Genomic DNA, 26,122 nt, shown 5'->3' with positions numbered 1-26,122 from the left:
GTCATGACTGCCAATAGTGGGACTGCAAATACTGCTGCCTGAAGAGGAGGCAGTGAGCGCACTAGTGCTACCAGCAGTCTTGCGGTGCGGTCATGGCCCTTTAGCATAAGCCTCCCGATTTCTCCATTCCAACATCCAAGCTCTCACCCCAGCACAGACCAAATCCATTTCCCTGACCCCCTTCCCCTGAACAAATAGCCAACCACCCAGCCAACTCTTCTGATCATCTTAACCCTGCCAAATCAGCCAAATCTAAGACTTCTCTCCTGGCATTAAGTCCCACCCACATGGAGCCCGCCAAACCCTTCCTCCACCACACACACACTCTATCAGGCCTTGCCTCTCATCACTTTGGGCCTTAACTGAATGGAACTATCAGTGGTTCAGTGAGCCAGAATGGATACAGTCCCTGTCTGCTCCCAGCTGACAGCTCGGCTCCCAAAATAACCGCCATGGCCCCTAGTAGTTCTACCAGTAGGGGTCAGTCTGCCCTATAAGGAGAAAAGCTCCTCATAGGGCAGGCTGACTTCTAGTGGAGTACATGAAGCTAATGCTAGTGGTAATTTTGTGAGCAGGAGGCAGATGGCTAGGATCAGAGAGGGTCTGTACTTGCCCCAGCTTGCAGTACCACCAATCACCTCTGTGTAAGGGTGGGGGTATGAGGTGCTGGAAAGGGTGGGAGAAGATTATATGGGCTCCATATTTATGGAAATTAGTACTGGGAGAGGAGCCTGTTTGATTTAGCTGAGTTGGGGGGTGGGGGGGAAGGCTGGCTATTATGATTGAGGCAAGTGAAGAAGAGTGGAGGAAATAGATCAAGATGCTGTTGGGTTGAGATCCTGAATGCCAAGAGGGAGTGGGTGGTGCAGCGGTTAAAGCTACAGCCTCGGCAGCCTGATGTTGTGGTTTAAACCCACACTGTTTCTTGTGACCCTGGGTAAACAAAGAAACAGAGTACGATGGCAGAAAAGGGCCAATGGCCCAACAAGTCTGCCCACTTAAGAACCCTCCCTCCCTTGAGAATTCATCTATTAAGCATTCCTCTGGAGTGACCCCACCTGTCTGTCCCATCGTCCCTTGAAGTCGAGCGTGTTGCTGGCCTCGACCACCTGACGTGGAAGACCATTCCATTGATCAATCACCCTTTCGGTGAAGAAGTATTTCCTGGTGTCCCCATGTAATTTTCCCCCTCTGAGCTTTAGCAGATGCCCTCCATTCTCTTCACGTCTTTTAGATAATGTGGCCTCCAAAACTGAACACAGTACTCCAGGTGAGGTCTCACCTTGGATCTGTATAACGGTAGTATAACGTCAGGCTTTCGGCTGATAAAGCTCCTTCTGATGCAACTCAGCATTTGTCTAGCCTTTGCTGAAGCTTTCTCCACCTGATTGGCAGCTTTCATGTCTTCCCGGATGATTACTCCCAAGTCCCGTTCTGTTACAGTTCTTGTTAGGTTCTCACCATTCAGGGTGTATGTTCTGCATGTATTTCCACTACCAAGGTGCATCACCTTACATTTTTTGACATTAAAATCTTTCAGTTGCCAAGTACTGGACCATTGTTCCAGTAAAAGCAGGTCCTGCTTCATAGTGTCAGGCATAATTGCGATGTCAGGTTCTTCTGCGCTGCCCACAACGTTGCATAGTTTAGTGTCATTGGCAAATAATGTAATTTTACCACGAAGTCCCTGAGGCGGATCCCTTACACAGATATTAAATAATATTGGGCCCAAGACCGAGCCCTGTGGTACTCCACTGGTCACTTCCGATGTTTTTGAGGGAATACCGTTTACCATCACCCTATGAAGTCTGTCGCTAAGCCAGTCTTCTACCCATGCAATCAGTGTTTCTCCTAGGCCCATTGCGTTCATCTTGTTCAATAACCTACGGTGTGGGACACTGTCAAAAGCCTTACTGAAGTCCAAATACACTTGTCCAGGGACTCTCCCCCATCCAGTTTTTTTGTTATCCAGTCAAAGAAGCTTATCAGATTGGATTGACAAGACCTTCCCTTTGTAAAGCCATGCTGGTGTGGATCCCTTAATCTTTCGTCATCCAGAATTGCGTCCAATCTGTTTTTTATCAATGTTTCCATGAGTTTACACACTATTGATGTGAGACTCACCGGTCTGTAATTTTCAGCCTCTGACCTGCATCCCTTTTTGTGGAGCGGAATAACGTTGGCAGTTTTCCAGTCCAAGGGGACTTTTTCCTTGCTCAGGGAAAGATTGAAAAGCTTAGCTAGCGGTTCTGCCAGGACATCTCTCAATTCCCGAAGTACTCTGGGGTGTAGATTATCCGGGCCCAACGCTTTGTTTACTTTTAGCTTTGATAGCTTGTGGTAGACATTGCTCGAGGTAAATTCAAAGTCCCAGAATGGGTCCTCCGAGCACCCCTTTGTCTGTAGCTGAGGTCCGGATCCTGGTGCTTCGCAGGTGAAGACTGAGCAAAAGTAGTTATTGAGTAGTTCTGCTTTGTCTGCGTCCGAGTCTACAAATTTACCGTCAGGTTTCTTTAGGTGCACAATACCGTTTGTGTTTTTTTTCTTGTCGCTAACGTACTTAAAAAAGGATCTATCCCCTTTTTTAACCTGTCTTGCTATATTTTTTTCCATCCGGAGTTTGGCCTCCCTGACTGCCATTTTAACATTTCTAGATTCCGCCAGATAGTTTTCTTTAGCTTCCGGTCGTTGTGATTGTTTGTATGTTATGAATGCTTTTTTCTTTTGCTTTACTAGTTCTGAGATCTCCGCAGAGAACCACTGTGGTCTATTTTTTCTGTGCCGTTTGCTCACGGTTTTTATGTATATGTTCTATAAGTCACTTAATCCCTCCATTGCCTCAGGTACATTAGATAGATTGTGAGCCCATTGGGACAGGCAGGGAAAAATGCTTGAGTACCTCAATAAATTCATGTACACTATTCTGAGCTCCCCTGGGAGAACGGTATAGAAAATTGAATGAAAGAATGAAAAAGGTAGGGGAATAGCTTCTGGTATTGTGATGTGAAGAGGGGAAATATGTTTGGTGGGAGCTCTGCCACATATGAACTAAACTGCACTATCTGCAACACCAGATAGCTTGTACCAATGTGGTGCCTTGTGGTATGGCACTGCCCTGTAATTGTAGGGCAGCTGCTCGGCACACCCTCTGCATTTACCATGTGTTCTGTTTTGTACATAATACACTTTAGCAAATATATCTCTTAGACCTTAAGCCCTCTGGGAACAAGGAAATGCCTAGCATATCTGAATGGAACTTGCCTTGAACTATCACCAGAAAGATATGTACTAAATATTAAAAATAAAATAAAATGAAAAAATCAAGCATAAAAAGTAATGTAGTCTAACAGTTAAGTTACAGGTGGTGAGAGCATAAATGAATTTATTATATATGAAATATATCTCACAAATTTCATGACTCAAAAATGAAAACAGAGCCATCTGGCCAGCGATCTTCCATGTAACCTACTTTGCAAAAAAACATGCAATCGTAATTACACAACCTCTGCAACACCGTGACACATGTTTTGGTAATGTAACCCTTCAGGTAAAGCCAAAGAGTTTTGTTCTTTGTTTCCTCTTCCACTAAATTCCACATGATCTTTTCTGGGGACAGCCAGGCTGAGTGCCCAGTCTCACAAGAAATCACTTGCCTTTGACGGTTCGTTGACTGGAAGCTTTATTACACACCCTAGACCTCTGTGGCTTTGCAGATCCCCAAAGAACTTTACAGCCTGAATGATAATGACAGCAAAGCCACTCTTTCTTCATTTACACACCCTTTGAATTTGCTGTTTAAAGAGATTTCATGGCTTTTTGTGCAAAACCATTCTGGGTTACTTCTGATGAAAGTGGCCAAATAAGGCTCCACTCAAATGGCCAGATGGGTTTAGCAACCTAAGAAATACATAATAAATGGCGATAAAGGTCTCTCCCATCCACCCCCTTTGTCTCTACAGATTCAGCTGAATTTCCCATTCAGGTGTGGAAAAATAGAATATATTTTTACTTTTAGGCAGTTTTCTCCAAATTATATAAAGGTCACCTAAAGTTAAGTGCCTACATTGGCCTAACCTAGCTGATTTGGCCTACCTAGTCCATGTAGGCACCTAACTTAATAGGCCAAATCAGGAATGATAATTGGCTATTAAACCTCATAATTGATGTTAATTGAATGTAAGGCACACAAAGTGGCATGCGCTTACCTACATGTGGGCATAGTTTGGGGTGGATCGTGGGCATGCTTTTTGACTTAGGTGCCACTGTGCACACAACTTGGTCACAGGCATTTAGTCTAAGAAAACCTTGGCATAAATATGGTGTGTCTCATTTAGGAGGTGCGAGATGCCGGAGGGTCTAGGAAACGAAAGATGTTGTTTTTGTATATATGGGAGCCTTATCTGCAAGTCTTACATCCTAAGGGTCGCAGTGCAGTTTTAAGATGGGTGTCCTAATTTGTTAGTTAGTTGGGTTGGGAGAGTAATGGTGAGTACTGGTGGGGCGGGGTGGAGAGTATCAAGGGGGGAGGAGGGGAAATGGGGTGTATTGAAGGTTCTGGCAATTAGTCAAAGATAGGATAAGTGGTTCAGGTGGGGGGAAGGGGTGGTGTGACATTTTTGGGGTTCATAAAAGTACATGGCTTTGGAGTACCTTTCCACCCTCATTAATCTCACTTGGCCTATGTAGAGAAGGCAGGGGAGGGAGTTTGGTTGATGTTACTCTTTTATTGTATATGCTTGTTCTATTATTGTATATGATGCATTATTATTTGTACTGTGCACCTTTGGGGTGCGCTGGTGTTGTATTTGCATCAATAAAAATTGTTTGAACCTAAAAAAAATAATATATATATATATATATGGTGTGCCTAAGGGCTCCTTTTACAAAGGTGCACTAAGCATTTTAGCATGTGCTAACCATATGCTAAACGCTAATGCATGCATGCTAGTCTATGGATGTGTTAGCGGTTAGTGCACATATATTTAGCGCATGTCAAAACGCACAGCACACATTTGTAAAACAGGGGGGTAAGTGTTCGGACACTTAACGATGTCTAACACCGCTTAGGTGTCCCTAAGTATGATTCTATACAGTGCAACTAACTTTCATAGAATCACGCTTAGCGCCACACCGATTTTTTAGGCAACATATGTAGAATCTTAAGAAAGCAGGCATGAGTTTCTTTAATCCTCAGGAATAAATGACTTAAATAAGTGACATTTCAGGAAAAATGAAAGGGTAAAAAAATAAAATAAAATTAAACAAATTCAAGGGACCCACAGATTGTGAGAACTGACTGACCTACTCAGATACAATTTACAATTATTTCAATTTGTAAAAAAAAAAAAGCTAATTGGCTAAACAAGGATCACATGGGTGGAAACAGAACCAATTAGTACCCTTGGGTTTGTAAAAATCAGTCAGAAAATGATACACTTATGCAACCATCATGGCATGATTTCCTTTGTCTCCTGAAGAATATCTAAGTCAACAAAACAGAAAATTAGACAGGTAGACAAGGCCGACAAGCTCACCTAACTGGATAAACTGGGGCTCACTCTTTACACCCAGACCTGCTCCAGTACTGGCTGCCACTTCTACGCTATATCTGATCCCGGGAACAAGAGATGGTACGACGACGGAGAAAGTGGACCCATCCACGCTCTTGTTAATATGATAACGGCTTTCATTCCCATGACACCAGACCTGAGGTAAAAAAGCAAAACTTAGCATTTCAACCTTTGTACCTACCGCAGTTAAGTATCTGTATACACAACAATGCTGGAAAAGAAAGAGTGTGATGTACTGTACAGATGCAATGTGCTAATAATTATACAGACCACTCAGGGATGCTTTGAATGGACACACAATACTTTGGGCAACCACTAAACGCTGGCAGACAAGCGTGGGCAAAGTGGAGTGCATGAACTGGAAACTCCCAGGTTTATTAATCACACAAAGTCAATAAATAAATTAAAAACAATTAATAACAAATGCAAACTAGAGAGTTGCGCGGGGACAGAAATCCCACCCATCCCCACCTGTCCCTGCCAGGATCCTCTCCATCCCCATCATGATCCTCTCCGTCCCCACCTGTCCCCGTCAGGATCCTCTCCGTCTCTACCCATCCCCGCAAGGAATTACCTCCATTCCCGCTCATCCCCATAAAAAGCAGCAATTACTTCTGACAGGATCATCAATTCCACAGTTTCTTTTGTGTTTGCACTGCTGTTTTCCTTGTGGAATCTCTTTGGTGGAACCCTTTTTTTGTTTTCTGTTCAGGTAATTAACTTATAAACCCCCTCTTTTACTAAGGCTGATGTGTCCATTATATTATATGGACGAACCCTGCTTCCAAAGCCTTCCATCCCCGTGGGAGTCCCGTTGGCTAGAGGGGAGTCCCCATGGGAGTCCCGTGGGCCTGAGGGGGGTCCCCGTGGGAGTCCCGTGGGTTAGGGGGGATTCTCGCGGGAACCGCAGGATTGCAAACAAAAAGAAAGCATGCCAAGTGGTATTCTATAAACAGCGCACTAGCTGACTTCTAGTGGTGGTACATAAGGCTAATGCTCGTGGTCATTTTGGGAGCAGGAGGCAGATGGCTATGATCAGAGAGGGACTTTACTTGCCCCAGCCTGCTGTACCACCAATCACCTCTGTGTTAGGGTGGGGGAACGAGATGCTGGAGAAGGTGGGAGAGGATTCTGTGGGCTCCATATTTATGGGAATTAGCACTGGGAGAGAGGCCTATTTGATTTAGCTGACTGGGGAGTCTTAGATTGAAAGGGCTCGCTGGGTAGGGAGGGTGGGAAGGTTTGCTATTATGATTGAGGCAAGTGAAGAAGAGTGGGGGAAATAGATCAAGATGCTGTTGGGGTGAGGTCACTGAGTTGAGCACTGTTTATAGAACAGCACACAGGGGTGCCTGGATCTGCACCCATACCAACTAAAACCTGGTATACAGTACTCCCCCGAAATTCGCGGGGGTTCCGTTCCAGGAACCCCCGCAAATCTTGAAAAACTGCGAATACGTTTTTTTGTGGGGGAGACTGGAGAGGGCAGCGGGAGAGGCAAGAGAGAGCAGCCGGAGTGCTGGCGAGTGAAGAAAATCACTCTGTATGCTCTGACCACCTCTTCCTGCACTAAAGTCGTGCCTTACCAATCAGGAGCTGCGTGTCAAAGCAGCTCCTGATTAGTAAGGCCCAACTTTAGTGCAGGAAGAGGCGGTTGGAGCATACAGCGAGTGATTTCCTTCACTCACCAGCTCTCTGGCTGCTCTTTCCTGCCTCTCCAGCTGTCCTCTTCTGGTCGGCAGTCGCAGTCAGAAAATACCGCAAATGACTGGGACCATGAACAGCCGACCGCGAATGACCGGGGGAACACTGTAAATCCATGTGTGTAAATTAGGTGCAGATACCCAAATTCTGCAACACTGCATGCGTCTTTAGTGAACATCACTCAACCGTTCACGACCCTGCCATGGCCACACCCCTTTTTCAGTTCTGCACAATAAGATTTATGTGCGCATCTTTCTAGAATAGCACAAAGTCATAGCAAGATGCACTAATCAAACTGTTGCCCATTAACACCCATAATTGATCATTAGCACCCAATTATGGGTGTTAATTGGTTTGTCACTAAAACTGCATGCACATATTGGGCGCACCCTGAAAGTTTCACAATTTTTACAAAGAATCTGGGGAACATTCTATTGTTTAACTGAAAAAAGCAGCAAAATCCTGTTGCTGAGCAACAACACTGATAAACTGTGTTCTTTACGCTGGAAGTGCTATGTTTATTAAATATTTTGCTTATAACATGATATTCACTGGATAAATTTGTGACATTCCATTCTGCTACCATTATTACTACATCCCACAATATATATAATTAATGCCACACAGTTAAAACTTCATAGACATACAGATGTGCCTCTAAACCAGGGGTCTTCAATTCAGTCCTCCAGACATACCTAGCCAGTGAGGTTTCCATGATATCCAAAATGAATATGCATGAGATAAACTTGCATATAATAAAGGCAGTACATGCAAATTTATCTCATGTATATTCATTGTAGATACCATGAAAACCAGACTGACATTGTGAGTCCTGAGAACTGGGTTGAAAACCCCTGCTCTAAACATGTATCGGTGTACGCATCCTACCAGTTATAGAGTGAGAGGGAGGATAGTACAGGTCAGGGGGGGTAGGCAATTCCGGTCCTCGAGAGCCGGAGCCAGGTCAGGTTTTCAGGATACCCACAATGAATATATATGAGATGGATTTGCATACACTGCCTCCTTGAGATGCAAATCTATCTCATGCATATTTATTGTAGATATCCTGAAAACCTGACCTGGTTCTGGCAGACCGGAATTGCCTACCCCTGGTATAGGGGCAGAGTAATAGCCTAAACAATACTTCACATAACAGTATCCCCAACAGCATCTTTATAAGGTCAGACCTACTAACATATACCCAACTTAAGAGTCATAGTTGTGAAAATGTAGCTCTGTTAGAGCAGTGTCTCAAACTTTTTTAGCTCCACCACACTAAACGGAACAACTTTTTTTCATGGTATATTATAACTTAAATTATAAAACTGCAAAACTAATAAAACATTTAATTTGAGAGTTATTTATTTCAAGTTCTTTAAGCTACGTATGGGTATGAGTGAAAATCAACTCAAAGCGTGGCTTGACAGTCAACAAACAAACACGCATTTCAACATCCACCCTCTGCAGTCATTTTCCTTTTCAATTTAACTTCTGTCAGAGCTGAAAATCCAGGTTCGCAAAGATAAGAAGATCCAACTGATAAAGCCTTGATTGCTTTGTTGCACAAGTTAGGATAAATACAGCATACAATTAAAAATAAAACTAAAATTGTTAGAGAATGTTGCTTGTCTGGGCGATGTGTTCTTATGCACACAGACACTCATAACATTAACAGATTCTTACATACACGACATACATGTCATCTATTCTAGTATATAGTTATGAAGGGAATTTTTTTTAAATATCTTTATTCATTTTAAAGCCAAAAATATTATACAGACATTTTACACTTTAACAGCACTTAAATTCTATCAAATTATATTTTATGACAAATACATATATCATCCCCCGCCATTCTACATATCCAACAATTTCACTCAAATTAAAAGTATCTCCCCACCCCACTCACCCACCCACTCTGGACGTGTACGATCAAAGGGCAAAATCAACAATCACTCCTTACAGAATTTTGTCAATGGCTCCCAAACATCCATAAATTTCCTATAATGTCCCTGTTATATGGCCACCATACGTTAATGAGGGCTAAAAGTCAAATATCTTCCCATAATAATAAACTTCTCTTTATTATGACAGGGGTTGCCATACAACTTATTTTGAGGAACTGGAAAAACTGGGATCGGTTAAATTATACTTTCTGGTGGGAATCACTATGCCACACTTTTAAAATGGAACGTATGATGGTATGAAGGGAATGTTTAAAAATAAAGTAAAATTCTGGAATCTCTCATGGCACACCCAGAATCTCTTTGGGGCATACCACTGTGCCCTGGCACACAGTTTGAGAGACACTGTGTTATAGTATAGTTCATAACCATATGAGATGAAATCAAAAGAGGTGGAGTATGCTTGTGAGACACAGAGAAAGAAGAAGAGGGGAAACCTCTCAACTGTAAAAAAAAAATCAGTGCAACAGCATCAGTAGTAGAAAGACAGAAAATCCAACAGCATGACAATACTGACACCCTTTGATACTAGAGAATACTTTGCAAATATCTTAATGGAAACTCTTCTAAAGCTCTAAGGCATAAAGGGGCAAATTCTACAAGAAGCGCCCAAAAATTAGGCACTGATGTAGGCGCGATTCAAGTACAGTTAGGTGCTGTTTAGAGAATCACTCTGAGCGGCACCTATTTTGGAGGCGCCCAATAAAAAGTCCAGCTCTAGGCACAACTAAAAGTTAGGCCATGTGAGCGCTTCAGAGCAGCAATTCTGTAACAAGGCGCATAGCACGTAGTCACGCCCATCCCTAACATGCATAGCGCCTATTTTTTGAAGGGTGCCTACATTTTTAGAGATGCCTTGTTACAGAACCACTCTTTCTTGATAGGTGCCTAAGTTTCAATTATTGCTGATTAAAACGCTTAATTGAGCTTGTTATTCAATTTAGATAGGTGCCTAACATTAGGCGTTGGTTACAGAATTTGGGCCAAAATGTAAGGTTCTTCACATCAACAGCCTTGTTTGGTTGTTTGGGTGTCACTTCTGGAAAATAAAACCTCTCAGATCTATTGTTTTAATGCCTGGATAAACTGACGTTCCTTGGGTCTATTTTAAATATCAATGAAGCTCATTGTATTACGGTGCTAATCAGGGTCAGGGCTGCCAATTATTAAAAATTTTAAGTGAGAATTCAGAACTTTGCTTTAAAGAAGCAGAGTGTGGTGTAGTGGGTTCAAACCCTACGCTGCTCCTTGTCACCCTGGGCAAGTCACTTAAGGGCAAATTCTATAAGAAACACCAAAAGTTAGGCGACGATATGAGCACTGTTCAGCGTGATTCAAGTAAAATTGGGTGCTGTTTAGCAAATCATGCTGAGCTGTACCTAGTTTGGAGGCGCCCATTAAATAAGCCAGCTCCAGGCACAACTAAAAGTTAGGCGCCCATGCAAGCGCTTAAGCGCGCTTAAGAGCAGTGATTCTGTAAGAAGGCAACTAACACGTAGTCATGCCCACGCCTAACATGCATAGCACCTATTTTTTGAAGGGCGCCTAGTTACAGAATCGCACTTTCTTGATAGGCGCCTATGTTTCAATCGGTGCTGATTAAAAAGCTTAATTGATCTTGTTGTTCAATTTTAGATAGGCGCCTATCTAGTTGGGCGCCTCTGAAATAGGTGCCTAACTTTAGGCGCTGGTTACCGAATTTGGGCCTTAATCCTCCACTGTCCTAAGTACATTAGATAGATTTTGAGCCCACAGGGACAGATAGGGAAAATGCTTGAAGTACCCGTATGTAAACTGATTCGAGTGTGTTTGTAAAACTACAAGAAGGCAATATAGAAGTTTCAATCCATTCCCATAAATCTTTTATTTACGACTAGATTCCTCTGAAACAAAGAACAGTGTCTGGGTCCAGTTGCTTAAAAACCCAGTCATTAATAATGTTCTTAGATTTTGAGACTATCCCTCATGAATATGGACAAGATATATTTGAAGCAGAAGACATGTAATTCTTGTTCATGCATATGCATTAGGGATACCATGAAACCCCAAGTGGATTACTGTCCTCAGAGGGAGTCTATCTACCCTTGGCTAAAACTATCATATAGAAAACCAAAAAAAAACTCTCTGGAGTGACGATGTTCCTAAATGGACTTTATTTGAAAGTGTCAAAGTTCCAAAGGTACACTGAAATCATTCATATAAAATAAATTCATCTACATAAAAATAAATTCATCCACATAAAAATAGGTTATCCACATAAAAGCCTTAAAGGACCTAGTCCGCTAGGGATACAGGACCCAACATGGTCCGCGTTTCAACAAAAAGTCTTCTTCAGGGATCCCAGGGGGTCCTATAAAGGTGAGTACGTGGGAAACAATTGTGTGGTGAGCCGGAAGTGATGATTTACTTTTATGTGGATGATTTCAGTGTACCTTTGGAACTTTGACACTTTCAAATAAAGTCCATTTAGGAACATCGTCACTCCACAGAGTTTTTTTTGGTTTTCTCTGGATTTTCTTCTTTGTGGATATTTTGGGGTCAATTCCTTTTGTTTTGTGTTTAGAACTATCATATCACTGTGAGTAAAATCAAACTGGGACATCACAGTACATGTCCTCAATATATAGATGAGCCACAAGTATTTTTCAAACATTCTACTAGATGACAACTTGGAGAATAGCCCAGTGGATTCTGCCCTGCCTTGAAGAAGATAGGACTCATTCTCTATTCTTGGGTTCTTAGTTCAGGCTGAAAAATATTCTGGGTCTGGAAATAAATACACCATGTTGCTTGCTTCTGGACAGTACTGTTAATGTAGTCCAGTGGTTCCCAAACCTTGTCCTGGGGGACCCCCAGCCAGTCAGGTTTTCAAGATATCCCTAATGAATATGCATGAGAGAGATTTGCATATAATGGAAGTGACAGGTATGCAAATCTCTCTCATGCATATTCATTAGGGATATCTTGAAAACCCGACTGGCTGGGGGTCCCCCAGGACAGGGTTTGGGAACCACTGATGTAGCCAGAGTAACAGCGGTGTTGAAAAATGAGGTTGAAACTTTCTTGGTCCATCCTTGCCTTAAGGCAGGGGTGTCAAAGTCCCTCCTCAAGGGCCACAATCCAGTCCGGTTTTCAGGATTTCCCCAATGAATATGCATGAGATCTATTAGCATACAATGAAAGCAGTGCATGCAACTAGATCTCATGCATATTCATTGGGGAAATCCTGAAAACCCGACTTTGATTTGCGGCCCTTGAGGGGGGACTTTGACACCCCTGCCTTAAGGGAATGTATGAAGTTGTCTTAGATGGCATAATTACCAACCAACCTTTTACTAAGCTGCAGCAAAAAGTGGCCTTAGGGCACACCCTTGACAAGGATTTTCCCGCTTGCATTTTTATCACAGCTGTAAAAATGGCCTTTTTCTATTAATAGCTATGTGCTAATGTTGCCATTGGCATGTGACCATTAAAAAAAAAATAGTGTGAACACACTTGTCACCCATTCTGTAGGCAATAAGAGCTCACGCAGTATCCATGCACTAACGAGTTAGCGCATCGTAACGTAGTTGTGCTGATTAGCTCAGGAATATCCACTCACTGACCACAGACACACACCCTCCCCAAAAAATTAGAATATTTTTTACTGTACGTATGGTTAGCATATGCACATTTGGGGCCCTATTCTATAAACAGCATTTAAAACATAGGTGTCAAGTAGTGTGGCACTTTGGCGCAATTCTATTAAAGTTAGGCACACTTTATAGAATCATGCGTAGTGGCATCAATGAGCTTCCTAACCTTAGGCTCATCCTATTTATGCCAGGGTTTTCAAGGCCTAAATCAAAAACAGGCATCTACAAGTTAAACACACCCACGTTCCGGCCCCTAATCCTGACTTCTGTCTGAGAGGTGCCTTGGACTAGGGGTCTACCTGAAAGTCCTACCATCCAATTAAGTGCAATTAACATTAATTACAAGTTAATTGCCAACTATTGGCACCAATTAAGCTTTTTTAAAATAGGCTAGTTGCGCCAATCTAAGTGCTTAACTTTAGGTGTCAAAGAAGCTCGCCTTTGATACTTACTGCAGGACAACGAAGTGCATCCCACAGTATGCCATTTTAAGGTGCACTAGGCATGTGTTAGCATCTAATGTAGCTTAGTTAAAGGGCTCCTTAATTTGGCTTTTCAAACAAATTTTGGAAGGAGTGTGGCACAGTGGTTAAAGCTACAGCCTCAGCACCCTGAGATTTGGGGTTCAAACCCACACTGTTTCCTTGTGACCCTGGACAAGTCACCCAATCCCCTCCATTGTCCCAGGTACATTAGATAGATTGTGAGCCCACTGGGACAGACGGGGGAAAATGCTTGAGTACCTGAATAAATTCATGTAAACTGTTCTGAGCTCCCCTGGTATAACAGTATAGAAAATTGAATACATAAATAATGATGTGGAGCCATAAAACTTAACATGTTATTCCCCACTTCTCTTGACACTTTTCATTTCAAGGAAGCAAATGCATCTAGTAAATGGGCACAAGTATAGGGAAACCAAGTCACTGTGACATCACCGAAGAGGTTGGTTCTTAGGCATTGGTGAAATGAGGCATTATGACATCATAATGCAAGGAGATGCTGAAAAGTTCTCAGCCCGGCCAAGAACCCTGAGATTTTGGGCAAGTCACTTACCCCCTCTTCTATGAAACCATGGTAGTGGTTTTTAGTGCAGAGAGCTGCACTAAATGGCCCGCGCTGCTCCTGACGCTCATTGAGTTCCTATGAGCGTCGGGAGCAGCGCGAGCCATTCAGTGCGGCTCTCTGCGCTAAAAACTGCTAGCGCGGTTTTGTAGAAGAGGGGGGGGGGGTTAATCCCCCCATTGCCTCAGGTATATTAGACTGTGAGCCCACCAGGACTGTTTTGAGCTCCCCTGGAAGGACACTATAGAAAATTGAACAAATAAATTTGCTAAAACGAATCCATCCATTTTTGATGTTGATTCCTTCCAACACGTCCTCTGTGCTCATTAGAAATCTGACATGTTTGTACCCGAGCAGGTACTGCTAAGTTTCTCATCTGTTCAGATGTGACCAATTAGAAACCTAAAGAGACTAAAAGAGGAGAAAATAGGCATTTGTGACAGAGACATAAAAGAAAAGGAAATATTGTTTGAAGTCCTCTGACAGAAGCTGGGAACATAATTCTTTGTATTGACCCGACTAGACTTAGTTGATGAACTTATAATAATTCCATCTCATAAAGTAGATTCAAGATTGGACAACCTGTTTAGTGAATATATTTTTTACTCCAATTACTTTGTAGATTTCAAAGGATGCCAAAAATCAATCAGGCTGAGAAGCATTTAATTATATTGGAACTAATCATAAGTTTCCATAATAAAAATTACAAGTTTATGGAAGAAGCATGAATAGAATACTGATTCTTGTTTCATGTCTAAATTAAATTTGTATTAATTAAAATGGCAATGATTATTTATACTTTTCTCCTTAAATAACTGTAATCTGTTACAGATCGCAGCATACAATCTTTCCACTCAAGGGCTGTGAAATAGTTTTCAAATCCCTAACTAGACACTGAAGAGGTACAGAGAATTTAGTGAGTGAAGAGACTGGCAGCTGAATTTAATTCGTAAAATGTAAAGGGAAATTCATATAATGTAATGTACTGTGTTTTTTTGCTCTATAGCACGCACCAGACCATAAGATGCACCCACCTGTAGAGGAGGAAAACCCAGGAAAAAAATTCCCACCGCCCTGCCCTGTACCTCCTCTGGTGGTCTAGTGGTAGGCCTGGACAGGGTCTTATAGAGTGAAAAATCCGTAAGCAGTGTAGGCAGCACTAGCAACCGCCCCTGTGGACAGCACAGGCACCCCCCTTAGGCAGCAGAGGCACCCCTGAGAACTGACTGCAGCTAATCGGGGAGCAGCACCAGACCAGGTAGGAACGCGAACAGCACAAGCCTACCTTCTGCGCCACTCTGCCCGGCCCTGAACCGAAGAAGAGCAGTCCGGCGAGGGAGACATGCAGGAGCGCAGAAAGGGGACTTAAAAAAAAAGGTACCGGGGTGGGTGGGTGTCTTGGTTGCCTATAGGGGGTATTCGCTCCAAAAGATGCACCCTTATTTCCACCCCCTTTTTGGGGGTGGAAAAAGTGTGTCTTATGGAGCGAAAAATACAATAATTCATATAATATAATTATATGTAATGTAAAGGGAAATTCATATAATGTAAAGATAAATTCTACGGTGCCTCATTCTAACTATCCCAATGCCATGCCATGTACCGATCGGTTTGTGACCCCTTTACTATCAAATTTCTCTCCGGCCCCATTCACTAACCTCTCCAGCGATCCGCTTTGAATCCGTGCATGCAAATGAGGAGAAATGCATGCAAAGTAGGCAGGGACGTGATTCACAATACACATTTCATGAGCCAACTGGGCTGGCCGATCAACTCCAGAAGCAACTGCTGTGGACCAGTCGCAGACCTTTTCCCACTCTCCAGCGCCGCCCTGCTCTCTACTGCCCCGATCTGGCTGTTTCAGGGGCTGCAGAAGCCGAAGTCCAAAAAGAAACTGCTAAGCCCAGAAAAAGGAACTCCATCTTTTAGCCTACAATCCAGGACTTTCCCTGCTTCAGCTGCCTTCTTCTTTACTCCAGTTCCAAAGTCAGGAACTTTCTCCTTTGCCTGCAAGACACTTCAATATCTTCTTTTCTTCTATTTTAAATTCACGGATTCTGTCTTCTACCCTGCATGATTTCCATACTATGGTGATCTCGTGCTGCCTTCTGTGCAGTGCGAGCCTGCTGGTTTAAAGTGGAGCAGCATGCTGCAGTGCAGCCCCGCTTTAAACCCTCAGGCTCGCATGGCACGGAAGGCGGCAGAGAGCAGGAGTCTGGGCGGCAAGATTGCCTGGAAGAGGGGAGCAGGAGAGTCACCCTGCGTGAAGGAAAAAGTTCAAAAATTTTTTTAAAAAAGGTTGCGTCTCAAATGGGCATACGCAGACCATCTACAGATCGCACAACAGTGATCCGTGCAGGCAGATAGGGGCGTTCCTCCGGGTGCCCCCATCAGCATATTTTTCTTTCCTGAATTTGTCGGACCTGCCCGGATTGGGCCCGATCGAGCCGGTTAGTGAATCTGGCCCTTAGACTCACAAAGTACCATAGTAACATATGGCACTTTGTGCATCTAAGTGCTTTGAAAATTAGCCCCAAGCTGCTAATTGTCATTAAAGACCCATTAGTGGCTATAATTGGTGTTAATGCTAATGTAGCAATTAACAGTTGTGGCGTAACTGCCCCAAGTTGATATTCTATAAATTATACACTCAAAATTCAGAGTGAACAACTGCAACAGTTGTGAACCTTAGAGGATCATGGAGGTGGGGGAAGGTCAGGAGTTATTGTCAGGCATTGCACACATGTTTATAAAATCCGTACAGTTATGTGCAAGCATTCACACCAGCCATTTCGCCAAGGTAAGTGTTCACATCCAAAGTTAGGCACATGAATTCAGACTTATGCTAGTACCCTATAGGCTAGATTCACTAAAGATAGCGACTCAATTGCTGTTGGCTGATTCTCTGGCCGATTTTCAAACAGTGATTGATTCACTATCAAGTCTGCATGCAAAACCACTGATTCAATCGCTCAGTAAGCGGTTGAGACATGCGCAGAACCCTGACAGTAGTGACAGGAGAAGCAGACCTCCTGTCACTGCTGTCAGGGCTTCTGTCGCTTTTTTTTTTCCTTTTTTTTAATGGCACAGATATTTTGTGTGTATTACACAAGCAAAATATCCGCCCAATAAAAAAAGCCCTCCCCAAACGACCCACAACAAAGCCCCCTCCCTCCCTGAACCAAAAAATATGGCAGGAGGGATGCCCACTCCCTCCTGCCAACAGACGCTCTCCGCCACCACCGAACTTAAATATGGCAGGAGGGATGCCCACTCCCTCCTGCCACCAGACGCTCCCCCCCACCACCAAACTTAAATATGGCAGGAGGGATGTCCGCTTTCCCCTGCCAGCGGAGGCCACCCTCCATTGCCCCCCCCCCCTCAGACCCCTCCTCCCTGTTAACTTTAGTTGGGAGCAGGAAGAGTCCCTCCTGCTACTCTGCCTGCCACTGCTGTCTGCATTGCAGACCTTAGGTACCTCCCCGGTGTATCATCTGATGCAAGGAGAGGGGCCTAAGGCCCTGATTGGCTCAGATGCCTCAAGCCCCTCCCCTTAGGCAGGGTCGAAGGCGTCTGAGCCAATCAGCGACTCTCTTAGGCTCCCTCTGTATCCCAAATACAAGGGGGAGAAGCTAAGGCTAAATTGATATGAAAGATTGTGATGCTCCCCTGGAAGACACTGAGTATGGGGTATGATGTCTCTTGGTACTTAAAATTCTAGTTGTTAGAAGGTGTGATGCATGAGTGAATGGAATAGGTCTTTCCCATTTTTAATGGGGTTCCATTCTATGAATATTTCTTTATGTTATTTATTTGTAAATCGCTTTGGTCTGCTAAGGGTGAGCAGTATACCAAGTTTTAAATAAAGCATAAAACACTTTATAAGACTGTCTGTTAAGGACTAGATTTTATATATGGCAATAAAAAAAAATCTTGCTGAGCGATATTCTATAAACGGCGCTCAAAGTTAAATGCTGTTTATAGATTAGCACTAAAAAAAACATGGTGCAAGTCCTTGTACCTACATTAAATGTAGATCCCCCTCCCCTTATTCTATAACTTCATGCATAACTTGGAGGAACACCCCTGATTTGCCCTAGACCATCCTGATTTCTGCACCCCCCTTTTTGGACTTGCACTTAAATTTATACGTGTATATGAGTATTAATTAAATCCAATAAATGCAATAATTGTTTGTTAAGATCCCAATTCTCAGTGCTAATTGGTTTGCTAATCAATTAAATTGGACACATACCCAAATATGAGTGTGAAATTTTGTGTACTTTTTATACAACTCAGGGGTAAAAGTATAGATGTATTCTCTATTTTACAACTGTGGTACATGTATACTTTAACACGTATCTTCTATTATTTTCACTTGCTCCCAATCAAGAACTGTCAGTTATCAATTCATTTGGAATGGAGTTTGCAGCAAAGCTTACCTCTCTAGTGTTCTAAACTACCTCAAAATTCAAAGTAAAATTAATTGTTAGACTTCAGCTCTTTTTAACTGCCTTTTGTACATGCCAAAAAGTGAACATTTTTTGAAGCCTTAAATGTATTTTACAAAAGGTTCCATGTACTGTAAAATACAATTTTGAATATCCTGACCTGGATGTGTCTTTTCAACCAAGATACTAGGTGGACTTTTAGGGCTCCTTTCACAAAGGCGTGTTAGGGCCTTAATGCGCGCTAAAATGCCATGCTCGCTAGCCGCTACCGCCTCCTCTTGAGCAGGCTGTAGCTTTTCAGCTAGCGCGCGCTATTCCGGTGCTTGCGCTAAAAACGCACGTAAAAGGAGCCCTTAGTCTTCTTAAGAACGTAGTGCAAAAAATCTATGCTCACCTCCACCCCAACTTCTCCCCCTAAATTTTGCTCTCACAGCTCTCTATCTTTCAGAAGTCTAGTGAAAATATGCTTAGCCCTAAGCAATTTTCAAGGGGCTGATTGAACTACTTAACTTCAAAAATTACCCCCCCCATGCCTTTAAATAAGTAGTTATTTCTGCACCTGCTCTGCTGAGATGCAAATTTCTGTATCCGAAATACCTACAGTTCCCCAGTTTCAGTGTAAAGAAATGAGCAAAATTCTTCATGATATGTGCTATATTTGCTATATGTGCTATATTTGCATATATTAATGAATATATAAATACACAAAGTGATGCATGCCATGTCACCTTTTTTCTATTTAAAGTCATACAAGCTTTTGTGCCCTCCCTCCTCTTGTCTCCATAAGAGGAAGATGATTTGGGGAGTGCACAGGAGTACCTATCACCAAAAAGGACTTTAGGTAGAAAAGATGCTAGTTGGAGACACATGGCTTCAAAACCACATGCAGTGACCTGCCTTAGCACATTAAAATATTTTTTTATTCATGTGGTTCCTGACTGTCTCTACTACTAAGACAGATGGTATGTAACAGAAGGTGTCACTGAGAGAATAAAATATTTGATAATCAATGGATTTATGTTTCATTTTTTTTGTCAGCTCCCTGAACTTAAAATTTCCCCTAGTGGTTTATGAATCCCACCCCCAAGCCACATTTCAGAGAAAAATGAACTAAATGTTTCTGAAGAGTATGCTTGTGTAACTACAAAATGTTTCTGAAGAGTGTGTTTGTGTAACTACAAAAAGGTAGTATACAAATCCCAATCTGTTTCCCTTTCCCATATTTATACAAACATTTAATGCAGAGTAGAGAGATTCTGGAAAAAGCACAAGCATGCGTTACCTAGCAATGGCCAGCAGATGGAGCCAAGCACCTACGAACAACTTGATAAAAGACCATAACAGGTAAAAAAAGAAAAAGAACACATTCTTTCTTACCTTGTACTCTTGCACAATCCCATTCTGAGTATTTTCCGGGGGTGGATGCCAGGTAACCACAATCGCAGTCCCATTCCCTTCATTCTTTGTGATTGCCACACCTTGGGGTGGGGCACTTGGAGCTGCTCCAGAACAGAGGTATACAGTTAAACTACTTTGGCCCATATTCTATAAACGGCACCTTAACTTAGGTGCCGGTAGGCACCCTACTGGCACCCAAGTTAAGTGGAAAAACACCATTTAAAAGACGTTCTAAAATGATTTTCAAGGCACCTACTGGAGCCTAAAAAAACGGGACTGGAATCGTGCAGCACGATTCACATGAAAGTTAGGTGCCAGAAATATAGGCCTTGAAAACCCTGGCCTGCATTTCTGAAACCTACCTTTGCCAGAGGCACAATTCTCTAAACAGTGCCGTTGTGTGATTGACAGGTGAACAGCACCCTTTAGAGAATCCGGGCCTTTGTGCATCCCTTTTTCAGTTATCGAAGTACTGACAAACAAATGTACCTATTCTTTCTAACATACAAACTGGAAGAGGAAAGAAGAACAATATATTCTTTATATGCTATTCAGGCAGAGGCCTTAATTTATGGAAAGGTTTCTTGAACTGTGGGAAACAACCTTCATAAATTAGTTCTGAAAGGAGGTAAATTTTTGTTTGTTTGTTCAGTATGGGGCTATTTAAACATGATTCATTTGTATCTCTTCTACTCGTTAGTTTTACTCTGAAGGATGGATGAGATACTAAACCCCAAAGGTCTTTTCAAAAACCTTGAGAATATTCTGTGGGACGGGGACTACTCAATTCAACTTTATTGCAGACAATTTTCCACAAACTCTGTAATAAGGCACCAAAGGTTGTGCATGCACATTGAAGCGTGGAGTTGCATAAGGTGCACAACTCAGGGCTAGATTCACTAACCTGCCCGAATCGGAACAATCCGTTTCCGATTCAGGCAGGTCCAACTGATTCACAAACCAGCCATATTCAAATGGCGGCGTTCAGAGGAACACTCCCATTTGTGAGCAGGGATCGTAAATTAGCGATCCCCGCTCATGCGCAGACACTGACAGTAGTGATAAGAGAAGCAGCCTCCTGTCATTTCTGTCAGAGCTCTGCCCAGATCTCTCCAACCTGCTTGCCCCGAAGTCAGGGGAGCCAGAGAGGGCAGGCAGAGCGGAGAGTCTACAATAGCCCACACACTGGCCCGACAACCCCCCCCCCCCCGTGCATACAAATTGGGAGCAGGCGGGGTGCTCAGTCTCTGTTGCTCCATTGTCCTCCCTCCTACCACTGGGCCACCGGCTCAACCCCAACTGGCCCACCGGCCCCACTACCTCACCCCCCCCGACCGGCCCAATGGAACGCACGACCGGCCCACTCCTAGTTGAGCCAGGTAGCAGGACCTGGCCCACCCACCCCGCATACCTTACAAATCGTTGGGAGCAGGAGGGGTGCCCGATCCCTCCTGCTCCTAAGGCCTTGATCCATCTTCGGGAGCAGGAGGAAGTGCAAAGTTCTGCTCCGCCATGCAATAGCAGCCTTAGGCTACGCCCCATCGCATCATCTGATGCATGGGGAGGGGACTAAGGCTCTGATTGGCCCGAGGCGCCTGAGCCAATCAGGGATTTTCTTAGGGCTGAGCCTAAGGAAGTCCCTGATTGGTCAAAGTACTAGCCAATCAGAAATTCCTTAGGCTCAGCCCTAAGGAAGTCCCTGATTGGCTCAGGCGCCACAGGCCCCTCCTAATGGAGGATCCTGAGGCGCCTGAGCCAATCGGGGCCTTAGGCGCCTCCCCGTGCATCACATGATGCACCAGGGCGGGGCCTAAGGCCCACATTTGCAGTGCGCAGGAGAAGGAGCAGGAAGACATTGCGGTTCTTCCTGTTGCAGAAGACAGCAGCACTAAGGAGCAGGAGGGACTGAGCACCCCTCCTGCTCCCAACTTTTAGATACAGGGGAGATGTCAGGCCTGTCCGGTCAGGGGTGGTGCAGTGGGCCTGTCGGGGGGGGGGGGGGGGTTGGGTCAGGCGGGTGAGTCGCGTGCCTGTAGGGGGAGGGGGTGACTCAGTTGGTGGCAGGGCAGGAAGGAGTTTGCATCCCTCCTGCTATTTGTGGGTCGCGGGGATCGCGGGGGGCCCTCGGCTGTTTTTTTTGACAGGCCTGCCTGTCTTTTCATTTTTATTTTATGGGGCAGATATTTTGCGTGTGTAATACATGCAAAATATCTATGCCATGGAAAAAAAATGAATAAAAAGACAGGCAGGCCTGTCAAAAAAACCTGCAGACCTGTCGGTAACTCAGTTACCAACAGGTCTGCAGCAGTCCGGTTTGCCAATAGTAAAATCCGATTCGATATAGCCAAGCAATTGTCAGTGAATCAATCGCTTGGCTATTTTGCATGGGGTTTTACTAATTTGCATGGGACGATCAGGATCGGATCGCTACAGGCGTTAGTGAATGGGGTTGGAGGGAAATTTGGTCGCAAAGGGCTCGCAAACCGATCAGTACACAATCGGTTTGCTTAGTGAATCTAGCCTTTAATTGCTTGACCTACTCAGCCCTGATAATTGACAATTAACACCTTGAAATTGCCGCTAATTGGACAAATTAAAAAGTTATATGCACAACTTGGAAAGCACAATTCTGTAAAAAGTATGTGCCAGTTACATTGCATGAATTTGAAAAGGGGCGCAGCCAGAGACAGATCAGGGGCATTCCTAAATGTTATGTGTACACTTATAAAATACGCTCGATTCGCACACAAATTAGGTGCAGGCATTTTAGGCCTGGTTTTAGCTGGCCTAAATGGGAGTGCCTAAGTTAGAATTGCATTAAGGGGGAAATTCATCAAGGGGTGACAACTGATTTAGTGCACGCTAACGATTAGCAGGTGTTAAAACACTAAGGGCTCCTTTTACTAAGCTGCAATAGCATTTTTAGCGCACGCTGAATTGCCGCGCGCACTAAACCCGTGCTACGCAGCTAGAACTAATGCCAGCTCAATGCTGGCGTTAGCGTCTAGTGTGCGCTAAAATCGCTATCGCAGCTTAATAAAAGGAGCCCTAAGATGCCCACTATATTTTCATAGGCGTCTTAGCATTTAGGCCCAGATTCTGTATTGGATGCCCAGGGAGGGAATATTGCAAAAGATATAGGCTGGAAAAGGATCAAGTAAACATTTCTTTTTCCCCAATTTTGCACAAAGATTCTTTATTTGACTTTCTGATATCAAGTCAAAAGTACACCAGCATCTATTTACTGGAATATTATCTACCGATGGTTCCAAAAATGAAGATTCAGTAATATCCTGCACCTCTCCTCCACCATTAACTCAGCACCAGGCTGAAGCCCATTTCAGCATTTCTTTGTGAGGATTTTCTTTCATGCCTCCTCACACAATGCTTTGACATATATCTGTGTCTTGAAAAAAAAAAAAAGATTACTCCTAACGCTATTGTGAGAGAACAGTGCAGCATCATGAGATTAATTCAAGAAATTCTATAAGTAGGTGTTCGTGGGCATGATCTCCCATGTGCAAGCAAATGCCGAGAAAATGTTGACTTAAATGGGTAAATGCCCTAAGCATTATGTTATCACATAGGTGATACAGCATACAACTATGTGGGGGAAGGGCATACATATGCATAGGGTGGGTTATGGGATGTTTATGGCTGTAAGTTATTTGCACCCTTGCTGCATTTTTTCCAAAGACCTGGGTGCAACTGTAAGTAATGTTAGGTGTGCTAATACTGGACTACACTAGCATTCTATAGGTGCACAGATGCCGTTATAGCATAGCATCACATCAGGGTGCCGCTAGTCTTCGTTTTCAAAGGTCACTCCCTTACTGCTTCTCCTCGCATCACCTTACCATCTCCCCAGAAACTACCTTCAGTTACCTTAGTATCATAGTCTAGAACTCTTCCTCCCCACCTTAGAACCGTATTCTCTCTACCCATATTTAAGAAATGCTTTAAAACATTTCTTTTCTGAAGCCTTTGGTCCTCCTCCTCCTTGATCTTCCTATGCCATTATCTCCCCTCATTCTATCTTCCTTCCCTTCCCTCTCTTTCCTTTCTCTGCCACTTGATTTGTGCACTCTTGATTGATTATTAACCGTATAGTTGCTATTGAATACTTTATTGCAGTATATCAGTTGCAAATATATAAATAAAAGTAGATACCCACTTCTAGAATTGCTTCCCTATTATAGAGTGCTTTAGGAAATTAAAAATAGTCTGCGTGACTTGCCTTCTTCCAAAGTCTTTCCAAATCGAACTTCGCTGTCGGCACCCTGAAATTCATTAAAGAAAGGACGAGCTTTGATTTCATAGCTGACACCTTTCTTTAGCTCTGGAATGACCACGCTATTTTTGCCTGGGGTCCTCACTTCGTAAACAGACCAGTTCGATTCTCCATGGCTGTCTAATGTAGGCCTGTACAGAATTTTATATCCTTGAATATATTGGGACTGCTGATCCACCTATGTAAAAGGTAAGAGGAAAAGAATCACCATCAAAACCTGAACCAAAACATGAAAACCATTTTCGCATGCAAATAACTATTTAAAAACACGCTCTCCCTTAGCATGCAGTTAAAAGTAGGCAGATTTTTTCTTAATAAACTCCTCTGAATCTTACTTGTGAAGGCCTTCCTTGTGACAACATTACAATAGGAGAGATATAAACGTGTACAATATCTGCACAGTGATCGAAAAACTTTTTTTTTTTTCCAATTGGCAAATACAGCTCAGATTATTGCATTTGTTTTTACATACTTATTTTTGTCATCTTTGATCCATGTATATGGATTAATATACTTGGTCTGGTTTCTCACTTTGTTTTTGTATTTATTTATTTATACCCCCCCCCCCCCCTTTTGTCATGCTGCACTAGAGGTTTTTAGTGCAGGCTGGCGAGTTAAGTGCTCCGACCCTCATACCTGAGCTCCCTTCAGTTATTCCGCAAACAACTGAAAACCTGGCTTTTCAGCAAATTGTAGCTCTATCCTTCCCCCTTTCTCTCCTCCCTTCTACACATAAGTTCATGTAATCCTTTTTCTTTTTCTCTACCCACTATTTTAAGTTCTTGTAAACTGTGTCGAGCTCCATTCTCATGGAGATGATGCGGTATATAAACTTAAGGTTTAGATTAGATTAGATTAGATTAGAGTACATGCCCAAATAGAATCACATATAGTACAACAAACTGAACATGAATAAAACATAGGCCCTCTTTTACAAAGGTGCGCTAAGCGTTTTAGCATGGATTTAGCGTGCACTAAATCAACGTGTGCGCTAACTTCTAATGCACCCATAGGATAACATGTGCATGTTAGCATTTAGCGTGTGCTTAGCGCGTGCTAATATTTAGCAAGCGCTAAAAAGCTTAGCGCTCCATTGTAAAAGAGGGGGATAATAGTGATAATGTAAAGCCTTCTAAAATTACAACGAGGCTGCCAAAGCCTCACATCAAAAAAACTATAAATCAAATCCCATATTTCATCTTACAGAAGAGATATTTCTTCAACATTTTCTTAAAACTACTCAAACTTGTTTGCTTATTTCTCTCCCGAGGACCCACATACAAAAATATGCTAGCTCTAGACCAGTGGTCTCAAACCCAAACCCTTAGTGGGGCCACATTTTGGATTTGTAGGTACTTGGGGGGCCGCAGAAAAAATAGTTAATGTCTTATTAAAGAAATGACAACTTTGCATGAGGTAAAACTCTTTATAGTTTATTAATCTTTCCTTTACCAGTTAAAGGAAAGTTTTATAAACTATAAAGAGTTTTACTTTATACAAAACTGTCATTAACTATTTTTTCTGTGGCCCTCCAAGTACCCTATTTTTTCTGCAGCCCTCACATTTAAAGTTTAATATCTTTCCTTTCTCAACACTGACACATTTCAATCACTATATTGAAAATAAAATCATTTTCCCTACCTTTGTTGTCTGGTGACTTTATTTTTTCTGTGCATTTAACTATGTTTCCAAGGTCTTCTTGTCCTTTAACTGTTTTTCTCTCCGTCTTCACTTTCTGCCTTGCATCCATCTTTGGCATTAACTTAATATTCAGCTTTTCTGCTTTCTTTTCAAAATCTATATTTTCATGTCTTACCTTCCCTTCTATCTCTCTCTTCTTCCATCCCTATTTCCATGGTCTGACATCTCTTTCTTTCCTTTCTTTCCTTTCTCTCCCTCCCTCCTTCCTTCCTTCCATTCCCCTGGTCTGGCATCTGTCAGAGAGGAAATTCCAGGCCAGCCAGGCAGCAATTGGCTGGCCTGGAACTTCCTCCCCGACGTTAGAATTGACGTCGGGTGGCGAGAATTGGTCGGCTCCGAGCTG

The 26,122-nt window shown here is 43.0% G+C and overlaps 1 protein-coding gene across 3 annotated transcripts in view; it reads right to left on the bottom strand.

The window, feature by feature from the left end:
* LOC117359264 (roundabout homolog 1) overlaps positions 1–26,122 on the bottom strand; it is a 613,895-nt gene that overhangs the window by 89,199 nt on the left and 498,574 nt on the right. For all 3 annotated transcript variants that reach the window (XM_033941733.1, XM_033941732.1, XM_033941734.1), the window contains 3 exons: positions 24,025–24,256; positions 19,767–19,888; positions 5,535–5,706 (listed from right to left, as the gene is read on the bottom strand). In XM_033941733.1, coding sequence (XP_033797624.1) covers positions 5,535–5,706; positions 19,767–19,888; positions 24,025–24,256 — 526 coding nt within the window. The remainder of the gene's footprint in view (positions 1–5,534; positions 5,707–19,766; positions 19,889–24,024; positions 24,257–26,122) is intronic.

Source organism: Geotrypetes seraphini, chromosome 4 (genome assembly GCF_902459505.1).
Source record: "Geotrypetes seraphini chromosome 4, aGeoSer1.1, whole genome shotgun sequence".
Classification (NCBI taxonomy): Eukaryota; Metazoa; Chordata; class Amphibia; order Gymnophiona; family Dermophiidae; genus Geotrypetes; species Geotrypetes seraphini.
Note: the sequence above shows the minus strand (reverse complement) of the source record. Positions and strands in the feature narration are given on the sequence as shown.